General features: G+C 43.8%; 1 protein-coding gene across 1 annotated transcript in view; it reads left to right on the top strand.

The window, feature by feature from the left end:
- MED24 (mediator complex subunit 24) overlaps positions 1 to 18,164 on the top strand; it is a 1,193,465-nt gene that overhangs the window by 285,001 nt on the left and 890,300 nt on the right. The window contains exons 11-12 of the mRNA XM_044055033.1: positions 2,737 to 2,819; positions 4,148 to 4,234. Coding sequence (XP_043910968.1) covers positions 2,737 to 2,819; positions 4,148 to 4,234 — 170 coding nt within the window. The remainder of the gene's footprint in view (positions 1 to 2,736; positions 2,820 to 4,147; positions 4,235 to 18,164) is intronic.

Raw genomic sequence — 18,164 nt, 5'->3', positions numbered from 1 at the left:
GACAAGCTGATCTCTAGCCATTTGCGGTCAAACCTGAGGGTGTAGCACACCTTGTTTGTCAAAGTTGTAGTAACTACTTGCTGCATTATAGCAAGCAGCTTGGAAAAAAAAGTTTTCTTTAGGTTGTGACTAAAACCTGAGCGCTGTAGTGCTCCATGCAGGCAGGGTATAAACAGTAGCAGTAGTCTGCTACATTTGCAGGAAACAGTTTGTTACATTGCCAATCATAAGTGGACAGGTGATCCACTGTGGCGACCCCTAACCGGGAAAAGCCGAAAGAAGAAGAAGAAGTTTGTTACAGTGTAAAAAACAAGTTTTTTTTTTAAATTAAAGCAAGAACACCGTAATGCTTTGTGCAAGTAGGGTATAAACTATAGCAACTGTTTGCCACAGTTTAAAAAGAATATTTTTTTTTAACTGAAACATGAACACTGTAGTCAGGGTATAAACTTTAGCAACTGTTTACTACAAATGCAGCACAATTTAAAAGAATAAGTTTTTTTATTTCTTTAAATATTTTGAAGGAGGTTTGGGGCCAGGGCACAGAAATGGGACTGGGGCAGGAAGGGGCATGTCGTATACTTTTTTTTGATGTGTGTGTGATAGATGTAGTTATATGATGTTACTGAAGACAAAGCTTTCCCATGCAGCCACTGCAAATAAACATATTGTCAGTAACACAAAACACAACACCACACTGTACCCATCACACCATCATGTACAATACAGACCAAGCACATAGGCCTGTACACGCTGAAGCTCTTAAAAGTAATCTACCTATGTCACAAAAGCCTCCTAAATTTAACCTAAAAAACAAGTATCCTTAGCAATATAACAAAACACTCAACCCAAGCAGTACCCACCATAAAACAAGATTCTGTCACGCAAGTGTCTCAGCTCAAAAACCCATAAGGTAGGTCTCCACACAATCCAACGTTCTAGTCATAGGTAATGCCATAGTGAGGCACACTGATGCACCACTCACCAGGCTGAGCAAAAAGAGAGGGTCACGGTCAGTTGCCTTTCGAGGGGAAGGATTCTCCACATTATGCATGCACTCCGGTCTTTGCACCACAAGTAGAGGTGTATACGGTTGGATTCACTTTGGAACATCGAAATACCATGAGCTTGAAATTCAAAACACTGAGACCAAAATCTTGAAAGCGCAATACACTGAAACCTGAAAACATTGATTCCCATAACATTGAAAAAACATAGGAAATCATCATTTGCTATATTCCACCACAACAACATACAGAAACAAACAACAAACTATATTAAACTTCTCCAAATATAAGCAGGGGCAGGCCCCCCTGCACCCCCATGTGGGCAACTGCACCCCCACATCCCCTCCTACTTGAACTCCGAGATAGCACTACACAGAACAAAATGGCAAATATACCATTCCACGCTTCATGGCTGCCTGTTTAAATTGTAAAAAAACTATCCTCAACATTATCTTAGAAACACTACTTCACTGCGAAAACACTACACATTACTGTATATCTCTCAGATACGTAGAATTTCACAGGTAACCTCAGTCATGATCCCTTCTTATTTACTATACATCAACATAACAGATCTGAAAGCCACAGCAACCAATTTGCACATCATAGCAGTGTTTACACAGCCGATTCAACATTGTGAACTTTCAGCATAATGAACTTTCAAGATTTTGGTCTCAATGTTTTGAATTTTAAGCTTATGGTATTTCAGTGTTCCAAAGTGAATCCATATAGTCATAGTTCATGTGAGAGTAAATGACCAGAGATGTGATTCACTGTACTAATATGAAGAGAGACATGATGGAGCTCTCGGAATATACATCTGAGGCAGGCAAGAACCTAGCCTTGAACAGTATTTTTCTTCAGCAGGAATGATGCCACAGTACAAAGGAAAGATTGACTTCAACAATTGGCTTAGTTCCTGGTGTCATTCAGAGGGGGTCCAATAAAGTCTGGAAGGAGATGGTAGTCTGTCCTAACTGCTGTGCCAGGGGTAGCCTGCACCTGTCACCCAGAGGTTTTTCCTATATTGGAAAAAAACATATCGACCTGCACAGTGCCTTTTTAGGCATTGTTGTAAGACAGAACTTCCTGTCCCATGATTGTTAGTAGAAACGGCAAATTAAAGAATGACTGGGAGAGAGGTATTCACTACTTTGGGGGAAGCTGAAGCTGTTTTAAGCCTTCAGCTGAGTTTGTAACCCAAATCTAAGGACTGCAGAGGCAAAAGTAAAGTTAAATATATGCTTTTGTGTTGAGTTCCTCATGGAACATCAACCTTGCTATTTTTAGAAGTACTTATGCTTGTTATTTTAAGGATATAATCATCCTGTGTCTCCATGTCCCTTTGGGGTACAAAGGGGACATCTGATTAATAACAACATACAATAAAATTATTTCTTCACAGGCACAAGTCATTCTTTTCAGTCATTACTTGCATTTTATATGGTTCATGCATGTTCACTTTTTTTTTACTCAAAGAAATTTTTATTAATTTTTTTTTCCATATCTTCAAGTAGATTGAACCATAAATAGTGAAACTTAAAATAATATTAACATAATCAAGTATGTTCACTTTTGATATTGGCAGTAAATAGCTTTCTTCTAACTGTACCAGACATTTCTTCAGTATTAACATTCCATCTAAAAAACTGCTTTAATTCTTCAGTGTACTAAATTACTAGTGCTATACTTAATGTTTGCAACAACTAATGTACTATTTTTTCTTTAGGAGTTTTCTGAAGATGTCAACTCTGCTTTTGAATATTTACTGAAACTAACTCCATTGTTGGATAAGGCTGACCAGCGATGCAAGTGAGAAGAAATGCTTCTTTAATGTCTTAGCAGTGTTAATGGACTAGAAAATATAGCAGTATGATGGACCAATTTGATCTTTGCACATATTAAAAATGTAGAAAGTGTCTTTCTCTTCTTTTTCTCCTTTTGTCATTGTTTTCATGTTAGGGAACTGCTGACTTTATGGAATATAATTGCATTGCTAGTGCCGCTCAGTACAAACTGGTAAAAGCAGTATTTACCCTGTACTCAATAAGTGTTTTAGAATTCTTTGCTTGTCACTATGTAGTGCCTAACTTTTCATATGTCATTATCTGCTGTTTCTTATTATTTTATTTATTTATTGTTTACATTATATGGCTGGCTGGAATCTAAACTTGTCGTTCTTAGAGGTTTGTCTGTTTTACAGTCCTATGAATCTGTACATAGTGCAATGTTTGTTGTGTGTGGTCATGGAAAGAGTGTTTGCCTGCTTACCATGCTAACAAATGGGAATCTTCAGGTTTTCATTCTTTTTAGTAGTGCATTAAATTCCAGTAAATTTTCATTTATACACAATTGCAGCTGATTGTTTGATAGTAAACTGATAACTGCATGGTTAGAAGCTCTATTTTTTTGCAATTTCCTGATCTCCTGTAAAGTGTGATGATACTCCTTTTAGGAGTGTCTGATTTGTTCTCCATCACCTTGCTGACTTTGAAGTATGGCCTCATGATGATAATTCTCTCACGTCCTGTATGCGCAAGGATCGTAATGGTTAAGTCTCTTTCATTACATCCATGAAAGTAGACTAATGCTGTTAGTAGCACTGTTGTAATGAATTAAAAGACTTGCTGCTACTGCTGCATTAGGCCGTTTTTTTTCTATGATGGTATTATAAAAATGATTTAATTTTTTGGACACCCTAGTCACAAATATGGCTGAAATGAAGAGAATAACAGTATTCCATTTATTAATCGTTTTCCTCCGTGCATTCAGTCTAGTGTCATTTCTGTATAGTCAAAATTGTCACTTAGAAGCTTGATTTTGTTTGCAACATTTTGTTAGCGTGCCACAATTTTTAGTCAAGTTCATATCCACAGTAGGCGTGCTGTTTTCAAAGTGTGCATTTAAGTGGCTTCTGCTTTTTTCCATGTGGAAAGGCACCATGCAGATCTTGTTCTGGTCCAGAGTTGTTAAGGTTGAGAAAAAAACTGCTTTATTTCAGTGTTTAATTCCAGGCCCTGGTCCTCTGTCCAAGGGATGAAGAGACAGTGCCAAAGAAAGGAAAATGTAAACAGATAACTAGAATGTAAGACTGAACTCCTAAAACATGTCCATTAATTTCTCTGTCTTTTGTTTTATAGCTGTGATTGCATGGGTTTACTGCTGCAAGAATGTGGCAAACAGGGACTGCTTTCGGAGGTCAATTTGAAAAACTTATTAGACAAACGGTAAGAAGTAATTTGTTTATACCCTGCTGTGAAGCTTATGCAGTTCATCAAAATGAAATTAGCTAGTAGCAGTCTTGGCCATTCCTCAGACAGTTTTTCAGCAGCCTTCTATGTATAGTGTTAGTTTGTTAGAAGATGCACTGGACAACAAGAAACTGAAAAGCTAGTTGGTCATTTGCTTTCCATAACTATGCTGATGTGATATTATAATACAGCAGCTAAAAACAAAGTCCTTTTTGTTTATTCTCAGTGCACAATGCTCACCTTCCAAGGTGTGCTGTGTCACAGTATATTGATGTGTGAGGTAGTCCGGTGAGATTTGGTGTGATGAAGTGCATGAGTACTGACAGCAGGTCTAATGCTGTCAAATTTGCTATTAAATCCCCCCCCCCCCCCCATACATAATACTGTGCCCAGGAGCCTTCCTCTTAAGATCTCTTTTGTCACCCTGCAACATAATATGCTTTTGAGAAAGATCCTGTGGCTGCATTTCTTTTGTGTAAAAATGTTTCAGAATTTATCAGTAACTTGATTTTTTCATTACTCAACAAAGTGCATAGTAAAACGGTCACACAGAAAAGTCTTACAGGCAAAAAAAATCAAAAAGACGCCTGCAAACCATAGACTTCACTGTGTAATACCTTAAACTTCCTTTGAAGGACACTCATGGGAAATACATCTTATGGACGTAGAAGTGTTTCAGTTGTTTGGCTACTGAGTGCCCACTGACTTGACTTTTCACATATTTATTTATACTAGCTGTAAAGCTATGATGTTCTTCATGTTTCACTGTTGCAGTCATCACACTTGGGTTATCTGCCTGCAGGTAGCCCTCAGTCGGCCCTAATACCAGAGTCTTGGTATTTCTGCGTCGGATGATGTCGCCTCTTCCATGATGTCAGGTCATCATGGGTATAAAACATGCAGCTGACGCCATTACATCAGCTTTTCTTGCCATGTGGGAGCCTGAAGCAGAAGCAGTTCGCAAGTGCTGGTTGGCCGCTTCCTGAAATTTTCGTTTTTCGAGTTTCAAACCTGAAGTCTTCTAAAGCTAAGTACCCCATTGGGGAGCCTTTTTTCTTGCTCTAACCAATGTCATTAAAAGTTAACAATTGTCTTGCCTGTGGAAAGCAAATACCTCACAGAGATTTTCATTCTTACTGCGGCATCTGTTTAGGCCCAGACCACGAAGTTCTTCACTGTAGGTTTTGTGCCTTGTTTAATGCACAAAACTATTCGTCATCAGGCTATCTTTGTCACCAAATTATTTTGCTCTCGTTCTCCGTATTCCGCAATGGCTTCGATAAGCCAGCCGACTACTGATCTTCTGAAAAAATGTAAGGATAAAGACAAAGACAAACTGCATAGGTTCAAAACTGCCGACGACGCTTCCGTTAAGCTAGTCGCCAGTCCACCGGTACTCAGTGAGGCGCTTTTGCAGCCCCTGATACCCGCTTCTACAGATTTGCAGGCCTCGGTATGCCGCGAGATGCTTCAACTATGGAACCTGCGGATGTCTTTACCTTGGATGGTCCGGAGCCGCTGTGCAGGCGCCAGTTTCTGAGGGTGTATTCCGACCTTCCAATGTTCGCATTAAACAGATAGCTTTGTTTTTGACTAAAAATTCAGAATTTCTCAGGCCCAGAGTTTGCACTACGCTTAGAAAACTGATGACCAAAGCGCGCATGCTCAAGCTCCCTTGCCACAGAAACAAATGCTTAGAATGGCTGAAGACCTTATAACTTTAATTAGGGGGAAGCCAGCCTTCCCCCTCTAAAAGACAAAGAATTGATTTTCCTTCTGATTCTACAGACCATGATTCGGATGACTGTGATCCCTTTAATTACCAGGACATACCCTTATCTACCTATGAGGATTCAGATGCAGAGGATTCCATACCCTCTGCCTCCCCTCCAGAGGACTTTTCTTTTGGTGAAACTTTGCATACTTTAAGAGAGCATTTCCACTGGGAATGCCAGGACTACCCTCAGTCCAAAAAGAGTCTCAGAGAATTTTTAGACTTGCCTCAGCACAGGCCTCTAGCTATGTCCCCTGTCCTGGACATTGTAAATGATGTCCTTGTGGAATTCAGTTTTACTTCTGATACTTTACCACCAGCTCCTAGAAAGCCTGACAGTTACTACAAAGTACCTGACTCTCACAAATTTCTCTTTAAGAATCCCACTGCAGATGCAGAGACTATTGCCCAGGGACCTAAAGGCATTAAGGCTACTACAGCCAAAAACCCTACCACTTCGGACAGGGATTCTAGAGCTTTAGACAGATAGAGTAAGAAGGTATATACCTCTACAACTCTTGTCATCAGGGCTTTGAATTACCAGTTTCACATGTTGAAGTACCAGCAGCATATTATGGAACTAATTTAACAAAAAAATGTTGTTGCTTCCAGTTTGTACAGAAAATAAAGATTTACAGCAGTTAATGCAGTCTGCAAACCAAGTTAGTAAACATACTTTGCAGTGTAGTTTTGATGCCTTAGAAGCATCTTGCAGGGCTGCTGTCACTGGGTCTGTACTGAGAAGACATGCTTGGCTGAAGGAGCAAATCTTGCCAGACCATGTCAAAGCAAAATTAGTAGATGCCCCATTAAACCAGGAAAGGTTGTTTGCACAAAAAGCAGAAGTTATTAAAAGATGGAGGAAAAAGCCAAATCTATGCAAACTGTTAAAGATGTCTTACACGTGCATCCACCTAGATTCAGTAGGCATTGGCCTTCTAAAAACTGGTCCTATTCAGTCCCCCCCAGGCATTCTCAGTCCAAACCCAGGGGCAACAGGCCACCAAGACTACAGTCTCAGGGTATGCAGAGATCTAAACAATGGATTGCTCCCTCCTCTAAAACAGGGAGTGGTAATCCACCCCCTTATGGAAAAAGTTCACAATGACGTGTCTATCTTCCTTCCCAGCAAAGCCCAAGTACTTGCACCGCTAGGAGGAAAACTCGCCCTGCATGCACAAAACTTGATGTCCATTACCCAGAACCGATGAGTCCTAAACATTGTATCCCAGGGATACAGATTCTATTTCCATTCACTGCCAACCCCAAGAGGGTTGCCAGACCTTCCTCCAAACCAGTGGGTAGAGGCTCAAAAGCAAGTACTTTCTCTTCTCAGTATCAGGGCTATTCAACCTGTGTCAGTAGAGCAAAGGGGACAGGGTTTCTACTCCAGACTGTTCCTGGTGCCCAGAAATGAGGGCTGTTGGCACCCTATCCCCTATCCTAGATCTGTCAATTCTCAACACCTTCTTGGTGGTCCCAAAATTCAAAATGTTGACTCTGCAACAGCTTCTTCCTATGCTGGTCAAAGATGCCTGGCTAGTCACCCTAGACTTAAAAGAAGCTTATCAGCACATCCCCATAAGGGAATCTTGCAGGAAATATCTACATTTCAGGGCACTCCCTATGCACCATCAGTTCTCTGCACTTCCCTTTGGCTTATCTACTGTGCTCAGGATATTCACAAAGTGCCTGGCTCCAGACATTGCATACTGCAGGCAGAGAAATATTCAAATTTACCCATACTTGGATGATTGCCTGATTCAGACGGACAGTCAAGAATTGCTACTTCAGCACCTGGCATTTGTAAAGAGACTTCTAACTTCTCTGGGGTACACCATTAATGAAAATAAATCACAACTTGTGCCCAGCCAAAAGTTTGTATTCCTGGGAGCAAGCTTGAACACAACTTCCTAGATGGCATTCCTAACACCAAACACTTCAAACTAATGGCTACTACAATCCAGCTGTCTGCAAGAAATATACTGCAAGAACTAGGGTTCATGGCCTCATGAATTCTACGAATTCCATATGAAAGACTGCATATGAGGAAACTTCAATGGTACTTAAAAGGTCTGTGGTGTCAACATTCTCAGGACCTGGAAACACTGATTCCTTTCATTCCTTGTCTAAGGGCAGAGTTCCTTTGGTGGGCAGAGGCATGCAACCACAACAAGGGACTTCCTTTCACTCAACCCCTCGTCGACCAAACCCTGACAACAAACGCATCAGAGTATGCATGGGGGGGGCTCACATGGCAGGCAAATGCAATGCATTCAAGGCAAATGGAACCCAGGACAAATTCCCCTGCATATCAATCAAAAAGAAATGTTAGCTGTACAGAATGCTCAGACAGCCTTGAAATACCTTATCCTTCCAGGACAACTACTGATAAAGACAGACAACACCACATTTATGTGGTACATAAACAAGCAGGGGGAACTCATTCCTACCCACTCTGCAGGTTAGCAATAGCCCTGTGGAACACAGCCTTGAGCAACCAAGTGCACCTGCAAGCTCAGTTCCTGCCAGACAAACATAATTCACTGGCAGATGACTTGAGCAGAACTCTACTGGACCCACACGAGTGGAAGCTGGAACCCAAGTCTTTCAAACTTCTAACAAACAGATGGGGGACTCCAGAGGTGGACCTCTTTGCCTCCCCACTAAACCATCACTTGAACAAATTCTGCACCGGAAATCCCCACAGCCAAGAATGGAAAGTGGACAGTCCTATCCTTTGCATGGGAAAACCTCTCAATTTATGCCTTCCCCCCTCTGCCCCTCCTCTGAAAAGTACTACTCAAGATCAAACAGGACAGGCCAAGGACAATTCTTATTGCCCCAGACTGGCTACGTCAGCACTGGTACCCACTCCTATGCAGTCTGACAGCAGTCCTACCCTGGCACCTACATCAGACCCCCTCCCTGCTGCCCCAGCAGGAGAGACAAATTTTGCATCCACAGCTGCAAACCCTGAACCTTGCAGCCTGGCTTATTCCCTGAATACACCACCAGCAACCCCCAGCAAACAGGTGATGGACATCATCCTTGAGGCCAGAAGGCCTAGTACTAGGAAATCCTATTCAGAAAGTGGAAAAGATATTGTTCTTGGAGCCAGTCTCAAGGAAAAGGACACAGCTGTGTCCACCTTACCTCAAATCCTGGATTACCTAGCAGAGCTACTCCACAAAGGCCTATCCTTCTCATCTATTAAAATTCATGCCTCTGCCATCTCAGCTCATTATAGTACTGAGCCATCTCTATTTTCTCACCCTCTCATCAAACAGTTCCTGAGAGGAACTAACAATTTAAGGCCCTCGAGGAGAGCTCCCCTTTTTGAGCCTGCGGCTGCAGCAGAGTTAAAATTCCTCTCTTGGAAAACAGCCTTACTTCTAGCCAGCACTTCAGCAAGAAGAGTGTCTGAATTACAGGCACTAATGGCTGTGGAACCCTTTATTACTTTCCATGTGGACAGGGTTTCCCTCAGAACTAACCCATCATTTATGCCCAAAGTGGTATCCAGTGTGGCTTTAAACCAATCTACCCATTTTCCAACCTTTTTCCCTAATCCTCCGAATAAAGGGAAAAGGATTCTACACTCCTTGCACGTGCACAGACAGCTCAGGTTCTACCTTAACAGAACTAAACCTTTCAGAAAATCTGACCAGCTGATAATCATCTTTGCTACAGGGCAGAGGGCAAAGCCATTTCAAAGCAAACCATTTCCAAATGGGTAGCACACTGTATCCATTTCTGCTACAAACACCATGGAAAACCTACCCCGCTGGGGATCAGAACTCATTCCACTAAGGCTACCTCAACCTCTACAGTATTTCTCAGGGGAGTCCCTACCAGGGATATCCTAGAAGCTGCAACCTGGAGTTCTGTACACACGTTTACCTAGCATTACCACTTACCTATTTTTTGTAAAATTTTTTTGTAAATCCAGAGCTGGATTTGCCACAGCAGTCTTACAAGGCCTGATAGCCAGCCCCAATACTTCTTGACTGCATTCACCCTTCCTCAGCTTTGGGAATCAACCCAAGTGTGATGACTGCAAGAGTGAAACACAAAGAACATAGTACAGTTGTGTACACTTACCATAAATGTAGATGTTCTAGTGTATTCACTGTTGCAGTCCTGGTTACCCTCTCTCCAGCCCCATGACTTTTCTGTTTTTTCTACCTATCCTCTTTTTGGCCATATCTTATAGGCAATGGTATTTACTTTTTACTGGAGGTGTTCCACACCATGTAATTGCTTCCTATTTTGGAGGCTCCTGACATCTGGGGCAAGAAAAACCGATGTAATGACGTCGGCTGCATGTTTTATACCCATGACGATCTGACGTCATGGAAGGGGCGACAGCATCTGACACAGGAATCCCAAGACTCTGGTATTCGGGCCGACTGAGGGCTACCTGTTGGCAGGTAACCCAAGTGTGATTACTGCAACAGTGAATACACTCGAACATCTACATTTATGATAAGTGTACACAACTGTACTTTTTTATTATCCTGGAAGCCTTTTCCTAGAGGATGCTACGTCAGCTGTAAAATACTAAGGTGCAAATCATACCAGTGCTGCCTTTTTGGTGTTTATAAAAACAGAATGTTCGCATATACCAGTCTTCATTAAGATAGCTACCAATCTAGCCTGAATCAGTCAAAACATTTGCCAGTAGTCTTCCTCAACTTTTTCCCAAATCCTCCAGAAGAGATACCCAATTCATATTATTTTCTAAAAAAAAACATGATTGTAAAGTACAGAAATTAACCCTAGCTAAGTGGTTGACTTGGCTGCATTAAATTTTGCTATGAAAAGTACAGCGAGCCTTTGCCCATTGATTCTAAAGTTCATTCAGCCAGAGTTGTGACTACCGTGGCTATGTTAGTGCAGCTTTGGATAATATTGCTGCAAGGGTACTTTGTCTGCCCTAAATACTTGTGCAAGATTTGTTTATTTGTTTACTCTTTGTTGTCAGTGTTAGTACCACTAGACTGTCAGCTTCTTTTCAAGGGAGACCCGCAGTGGTATTCATACTGATTAGGGGATATTTGTCCAAGGCACTTGGGAAGTTATCCTTACTAATTTTGATGAATATTGTGAGGTCCTTTGCATCTACCTGAGCTACTACAGTCTCAGTCAGATGGGACCTCGATTTAATGTTTCATTAGAGGGATAGTATACTCAGAAGTGCATGCTGCACTGCAAAGTCAATATTGAAAAGAAGACACCAACTACCTGTGTGAGATGTGATACTGAGGTGCATGTCCCATGAAGATCATCATTCAAGGAGATGAGCTTGGGCCTCTGTTCTACTGTTAACAGCCATAGATTTCTCATATCGGTTACAAAAATTATGTACTTATAATGTTAGAGCTGGATGAGAATGCATGTCATTTCTTACCCATCTTCTGCATTCTTTTTTTGACTTTGTCTAGAGGTTTTGATTATATTTGTCCTTTGAGTAATATACCACAGATCTGAGAAGGAAGGTTCCCTGGCAGAGCATTATTAGTAGAGGGTAGGATTTATTAACCCAAGAAAGTTTCAGATAAATTCAGGCATTGAGCTGACTATTGATTGAAGATAGTAATCATGCTGTTAATGAGGACTGATCTGCTTATCCAGATTCATCTTTGTGGTAAATGCACAAAATGTTAAGTTGTCAATCTCGCCTTCATTCTTGCTGGATGGGTTCAGAGCCGATCCTCGGCTCCGACTCGGCCACTTACTAAAGCTCGAGAGCTAATTTTACCGGCTCGAGGCAACCCTATATCCCATGATGCAAGGCGATGACTACCCAGATCTCGTTTGCGAGGTGTTTTTTTACCGGCTCCTGGTAAGTTCTTCAAATTCAGACTTTTAGGCTCACCCCCTTTAGTTTTAGTCATTTTTGTTATTGTGTAAACTCTTAGCGTTTAATTTAACCCTATTCCCGTTAGTGTTCCCTATTTTTCTAGTTATTTATCCCTTCCCCTAAATTAGGCCTTAAGCCTCCCCCTTTCCTAATTTTTTCTGTCAGGAATTCTGTGTGGTGTTTGAGTGTGTTTGTATCCCTGTTTAAATTTTTTATTATTGGATTGGGTGTTTATTGTGTGTGTGTCTGTGTTTTTTGTTACTTAGTGTTTCCTCGACATAGCTATGTCGAAGGACACAAAGGTCTCAGGCTTCAAGAAGTGTGACTCGTGCTGTCAGAAGATGTCTCTGACAGACGGTCACACTTCTTGTGTTTACTGCCTGGGACCTCTGCACCTGCAGGACTCTTGTGCTATCTGTCATGCCTTCAGCCCAAGAGTCCTGCAGGAGCGCAGAAATAAATTAATACTGAGGGGCTTATTAAAGTCTGAGAGCTCGCCGACTAAGTCGGCTCCGGGGAAGCCCTTGAAACCTGTTAAGCCTTCGGCTTCAAGTCCTAAGCCATCGGCTACTGGTTCTCCCTCAGTGTCGAGATCGGCTCCGGCCGGAGCCGATCCTTCTATATTACAAGTTACAGTATCGGCTCCATCTGGCGCCGATGCTGCTAAATCTGGGCACTCAGTGTCGGCTCCGGCTGGAGCCGACGTATCCTCGGTATCCTCGGCTCCTTTGGCTCCACCTATCTCAAAAAAGAGATCACGATCCCCTTCGTTGGAGTCGATACGTTCGGCTCCGAGATCACCCCTGCTCTCGAAGCGGAGCCATCGGAGCTGTTCTTCTCGGTCATCCAGGCTGTCCGATCATGACCTTGAGAGATTGGTGAGTAGACTATTAAAGTCTCAGGCATTGGCCCAAATGCTCCATAGCCCGTCTCAACAGATGGTAGCTATCACACATCCACCTAACATTCCTCCTTTGACTCTCTTACAGAGCTCGGAGCCGGAGCTCCTCGGAGCCGTGACTGTTGTGACTTCGGAGCCGATGCCACACCCCCTTCGGCTCCGTCGTCCTCTGCTCCGATTTCCTCCTTGAGGCCTTCATTGGAGGGATCCGGGCGTCTGGTCTCTCTCGTCGGCTCCGAGGGGGCGAGTGGCATCAGACCCTTGTCCGACCCCGTTCTCCCTCTCGGAGCTTCGGCGCTGGTGAGCTCAGCCCCCGACATCGGCCTCGGAGCCGTCCCTGTCGGTGTGGCCTGGAGTTCCCATCTCTTCGGAGCGGGAGCCTTCTGGCCTCTCTGACGGGGGAGCCTTCGAGGTGATGAGGAGTGTACTAGCCCCAGGGCGTAGTCAACGGTCAGTTCCATCAGCTCCTCCCACTACAGTGCATGCTGACGTCTCTTCCCACTCTCTTGCTCCCGGACCCAGAGATCCAATGCCTCAGGTTTCCCCATTGGGAATATATTCCTCTTCCGAGGCTTCTCCTGACCCATCAGGTGAACCTCCGCGTAAGAGGACATGTAAGAGAAAACATCTAGACTCCACCGAGTCTATTACATCCGATACTGACATGGATGAGTCGGAGGGTTCCCCAAGGTCCCCCTCTGAGGATGTCTCTTTCTCAGACATCCTTGAACTCCTTAAGCAGAGGGGGAACTGGCCTTCCCTTAATCCTTCCGAGGACGAGTCAGTATACCTGGAGGCATTCGGGTCTCGACCCTCCACCTCCTGGGTGTCTCCGCCTTTTGACTCTCTTATGGACGTTGTGGCTCGGAAGGCGTGGATGGCCCCGGATTCGGTGGAACCTATTCCTCGAAGGCCTTCTAAATTCATTACGGCCCCACCTGATGGGCAATATTTGACAAAAGGTGTCCCGGTTGATGCCATGGTGGTGGCTGCAGCCACTAAGAAGGAACTAGCTGATCCTTCAGTACCTGTCCATCCTCCTAACAAGGATTCTAGGACTATGGATAGGTACAGCAAGCAGATTTTTTCTTCAGCGACCTTTGCCATGCGATCGCTGAACTATTTGTGTCACTTCGCCCGCTTTCAAAGAGATGTTCTTAAAGAGTTGGGAGAAGTTTTACAGGATCCGTCAGCTGCTGGGTCCCAGGATAAAATTAACTCACAGCTAGGAATCCTAAACTCCATTGTTAACTCCTCCATGCGGCTCATTTCATATGCAGCCGATGGAGCGAGCAGGGCCGCAGGCACAGGAGTGGCTTTAAGGCTTCAATCCTGGATGCGGCTTTGTAATTTTGCAGACCCCTTCAAGGCATCCTTCACAAACTCTCCCTTTGATGGCTCGACTTTGTTCGGACCTCAAGTGAAAGACACCATGACTAGATGCGAACAAGATGGCAAGACTCTTTCTGCCGTAGGAGTCCATTTCTCCACCCCTTCAAGACCTTACCCCAAAGGTCAGAAGGGAGGGAAAATGTGGTTCTGCAAATCTCAAGGAGTCACGCCTGATGCACAAGGTCAGTTTACCCCCAGAGGCAGAGGGGGTAACAACAACAGACGCCGCCCTAGGGGGCAGAGGGGGTCCGCAGAATCAGGGTAGCAGGGAGCCTCTCTTTGACAAACCCTTCCAGCATCCCTGAGATGTTGCCCGATTGTCCACCTTCGGAGGCAGTCAGGGGAAGATTATCGCTGTACCCAAAAGCCTGGCTTTCCCTTTCTCAAGGCAAATGGGTACAGTCGATCATATCCGAGGGTTACAAAATTCCCTTTATTCAAACCCCAGTTCAGCAAAAGGGAACCCTTCCAGACGTTCCACCTGGTCTAAGGGAACTAGCAGTACCAGAGATTTCAAAACTGTTAGCAAAAAGAGCCATCCAGCCAGTCCCAGCAGACCAAATAGGATCTGGTATCTACTCAATGTTCTTTTTAGTACCAAAAAAGACAGGGGACTGGAGACCAATATTAGATCTCAGCAAACTAAACAAGTTTGTAAAGAAGACAAGATTCCAGATGGTCACGCTTCAGTCCATTCTACCCTTTCTGGGCAAGGACAATTGGATGTGCTCAGTAGACCTTCAGGATGCGTACTATCACATAAAAATTCACAGGCGCTCCAGAAGGTTTCTCCGCTTTTGGCTGGGGACCAGTCACTTCCAATTCAGAGCCCTGCCATTTGGATTAACTACCGCCCCCAGAGTGTTCACCAAATGTATGGCAGCTTTTACGGCTCACCTGAGACGTCAAGGATTCCAGGTGTTTCCATATCTAGACGACTGGCTCCTCACTGCCACCACCAGGCATCAACTTCTCCAAGGCAGAGATTACAGCATTCACATTTGCAGAGGGCTAGGGATTTCTATAAATTTCGAAAAATCTGCCTTGTCGCCTTGTCAATCTATTACCTTTATAGGTGCCAAATTGGACACCGTACAACTTTCAGCAAAGTTAACAGACCAAAGGATCTTGGACATTCAAAATCACGTCCATGTGATTCTTCTCAGCAACAAAATTCAGGCCAGATTTGCTCTGAAAGTATTGAGTCTTATGGCGGCCGCCATAACACTTCTTCCCCTTGCCCACTTTTACATGCACCTTCTACAATGGATGCTGTTCGCCCAATGGCCCTTTCAACAACTTCCCATGCGTCACAGGATCATAATAACTCCAATTTGCAAAAGGCATCTGAACTGGTGGATATTGTCCCCTCAAGTCCATCAGGGCAGACCCTTTGTTCCTCCCGCCCCGGTCGCCACGGTTACATCGGACGCCTCCCTGATCGGGTGGGGGGGGCATTATCAGGGCAGGATCGTCCATGGCACTTGGCAACCTTTCGAATGCCACCTGCACATAAATGTCCTGGAGTTGAGAGCAGTGCTTTTAACGTTGCAAGCCCTCAACGACTCTCTTCCCCTGGGAACTATTGCAGTCCAAACGGACAATATGTCCGTAGTGTGGTATATCAACAAGCAGGGCAGAACCAAGTCCTATCCACTGTGTCGAGAGGCTCTCAGACTTTGGCAGTGGGCAATCTCTTCTCAGCGGTTTCTGATAGCAACACATATCCGCAGAAAATCCAACATCATAGCGGACAGGTTGAGCAGAGCTATTCTCATGCCTCACGAGTGGTCTCTCAAACAATATGTGATGGAAGAGATTTTTCAGAAGTGGGGCCTTCCTTGCTGCGATCTTTTTGCTACACCTCAAAACAGCAAATGCCCCGACTTCTTCTCTCTCTTCCCCCTTCCAGGCCATCCCCCCAGAGACGCTGTAACCCAAGATTGGCCCCGGGGACTTCTTTATGCCTTTCCTCTGATACCACAAGTAATTCAGAAAGCAACCGCCTTGAGAGCCAGGTTGATTCTCATTGCCCCTTATTGGCCTCGACAAATATGGTTTCCGTTCCTACATCGTTATCTTTTGGTACAGCCATGGCATCTGGACCCGGTTCCAGATCTTCTGACCCACCAGTCGGGGCAGCTGCACCAATCCGTACCTTCTCTCAACCTCACTGCTTGGTTGCTCCGCTTCCATCCCTAGCCAGGCTTCCTATGATTTCTAATCCCGTCCGGGATATCATAGTAGCTTCCCTTAAATCTTCCACCAGAAGGATTTACACTAGTAAATGGCAACGTTTCTCCTTCTGGGCAAAAGCTAGGAATGTAGACCCCTTTACTGCTCCGATTCATTCGGTCTTGGAATTCCTAGCCGAGATTTTTCATTCAGGATCTTCTTCCTCCACAGTAAAAGTTCAGCTGGCAGCCATTTCAAATTTTCATATAGGCTTGTTGGACCACAGCATTATGTCACATAAACTTTGCAAGGCATTCCTTAGAGGTATTTTTTTACTTAAACCTCCGATTAGAGACCCCCCACCACAGTGGGATCTAAATTTAATTTTAACATCCTTGATTCTTCCCCCTTTCGAACCTGCGGCTGCCTGTTCATTGAAATTTCTTTCTTGGAAGACACTCTTTCTAGTCGCCATTACTTCTGCCAGGAGAGTATCTGAGCTTCATGCCCTCTGCATTCGTCCTCCCTACTTAATCTTCCACAAAGACAGAGTTTCTCTAAGGACTAATCCGTCTTTCTAACCCAAAGTGGCATTGCAGACGAACTTAAATCAATCCATTGATCTTCCAGTTTTTTTCCCAAATTATTCTAATAGAGCGGAACAAAAACTACATTATCTTGATGTTCACCGCCAACTCAGATATTATCTGGACAGAACTAAACATTTTAGGAAATCTGATCAACTGTTTTTATCCTATGCAGAGAACAGGAAAGGCCTTCCAGTATCCAAGGTAACTCTATCTAGATGGCTGTCTTCTGTGATTACTTGCATTTATCAGCTCAGAGGTAAAGAGTTAATTTCCAGGCCAAAAGCCCATTCTACCAGAGCTCTGGCTACATCTACAGCTTTTCAGGCTAGACTTCCAATAGACACTATTTGTGCAGCAGCCACATGGGCCTCTCCTCATACCTTTGTTTCACATTACAAATTAGTTTGGTTCCACTGTTCTCAAGAGTCTGTTCCATTGAGCCACCCAGGATAGAGGTGCTAGGGACGCGGTCCCATCCAGCAAGAATGAAGGCGAGATTGACAACTTAACATTAAGAAGTTATGTACCTACCATAACGTTCCTTGTTAGTTGTCTTCTCTCGCCTTCTTTCTTGCATCCCGCCCACCATCCCCCTAGCCTGGTCATACCGAGAAGATTGTGCCTCTTCCCTTAAGAGTCTTATTCCAATTTTGTCCAACTAATCAGCTTTCTAGTGTCACTAGATTAGGTTGATCTTTTCGGGGGATTATTATTATTATGATTATTATTATTATTATTATTATCATTATTACTATTATTACCTCTTCCTCCTCCTCTCCAGTTGGAGGAATGTATTGCATAATTTCCTTAGCTACCAAACGAGATCTGGGTAGTCATCGCCTTGCATCATGGGATATAGGGTTGCCTCGAGCCGGTAAAATTAGCTCTCGAGCTTTAGTAAGTGGCCGAGTCCCATCCAGCAAGAAAGAAGGCGAGAGAAGACAACTAACATGGAACGTTATGGTAGGTACATAACTTCTTATTTTTGTACATAGTGTTTCCTGTAGGACATGTAATTTGAGGCCATTCTGACCACCAGCCAGACACTTGGAATCCCCCCCCCTTTTCACTCAGTCTGGAGGATACTCCTAGATGGGAGAATGACCATGAGTCTCCTGTGACTGGCAAAATAAAAACTACACAAGTGTCTCCAGTACCAGCATCATCCTTGGTGGATTTTTTTATCCTCACCATAACTCCAGTTGCCT

This window comes from Protopterus annectens, chromosome 13.part0, assembly GCF_019279795.1.
Source record: "Protopterus annectens isolate FY-2018-M chromosome 13.part0, PAN1.0, whole genome shotgun sequence".
NCBI lineage: Eukaryota > Metazoa > Chordata > Ceratodontiformes > Protopteridae > Protopterus > Protopterus annectens.
Note: the sequence above shows the minus strand (reverse complement) of the source record. Positions and strands in the feature narration are given on the sequence as shown.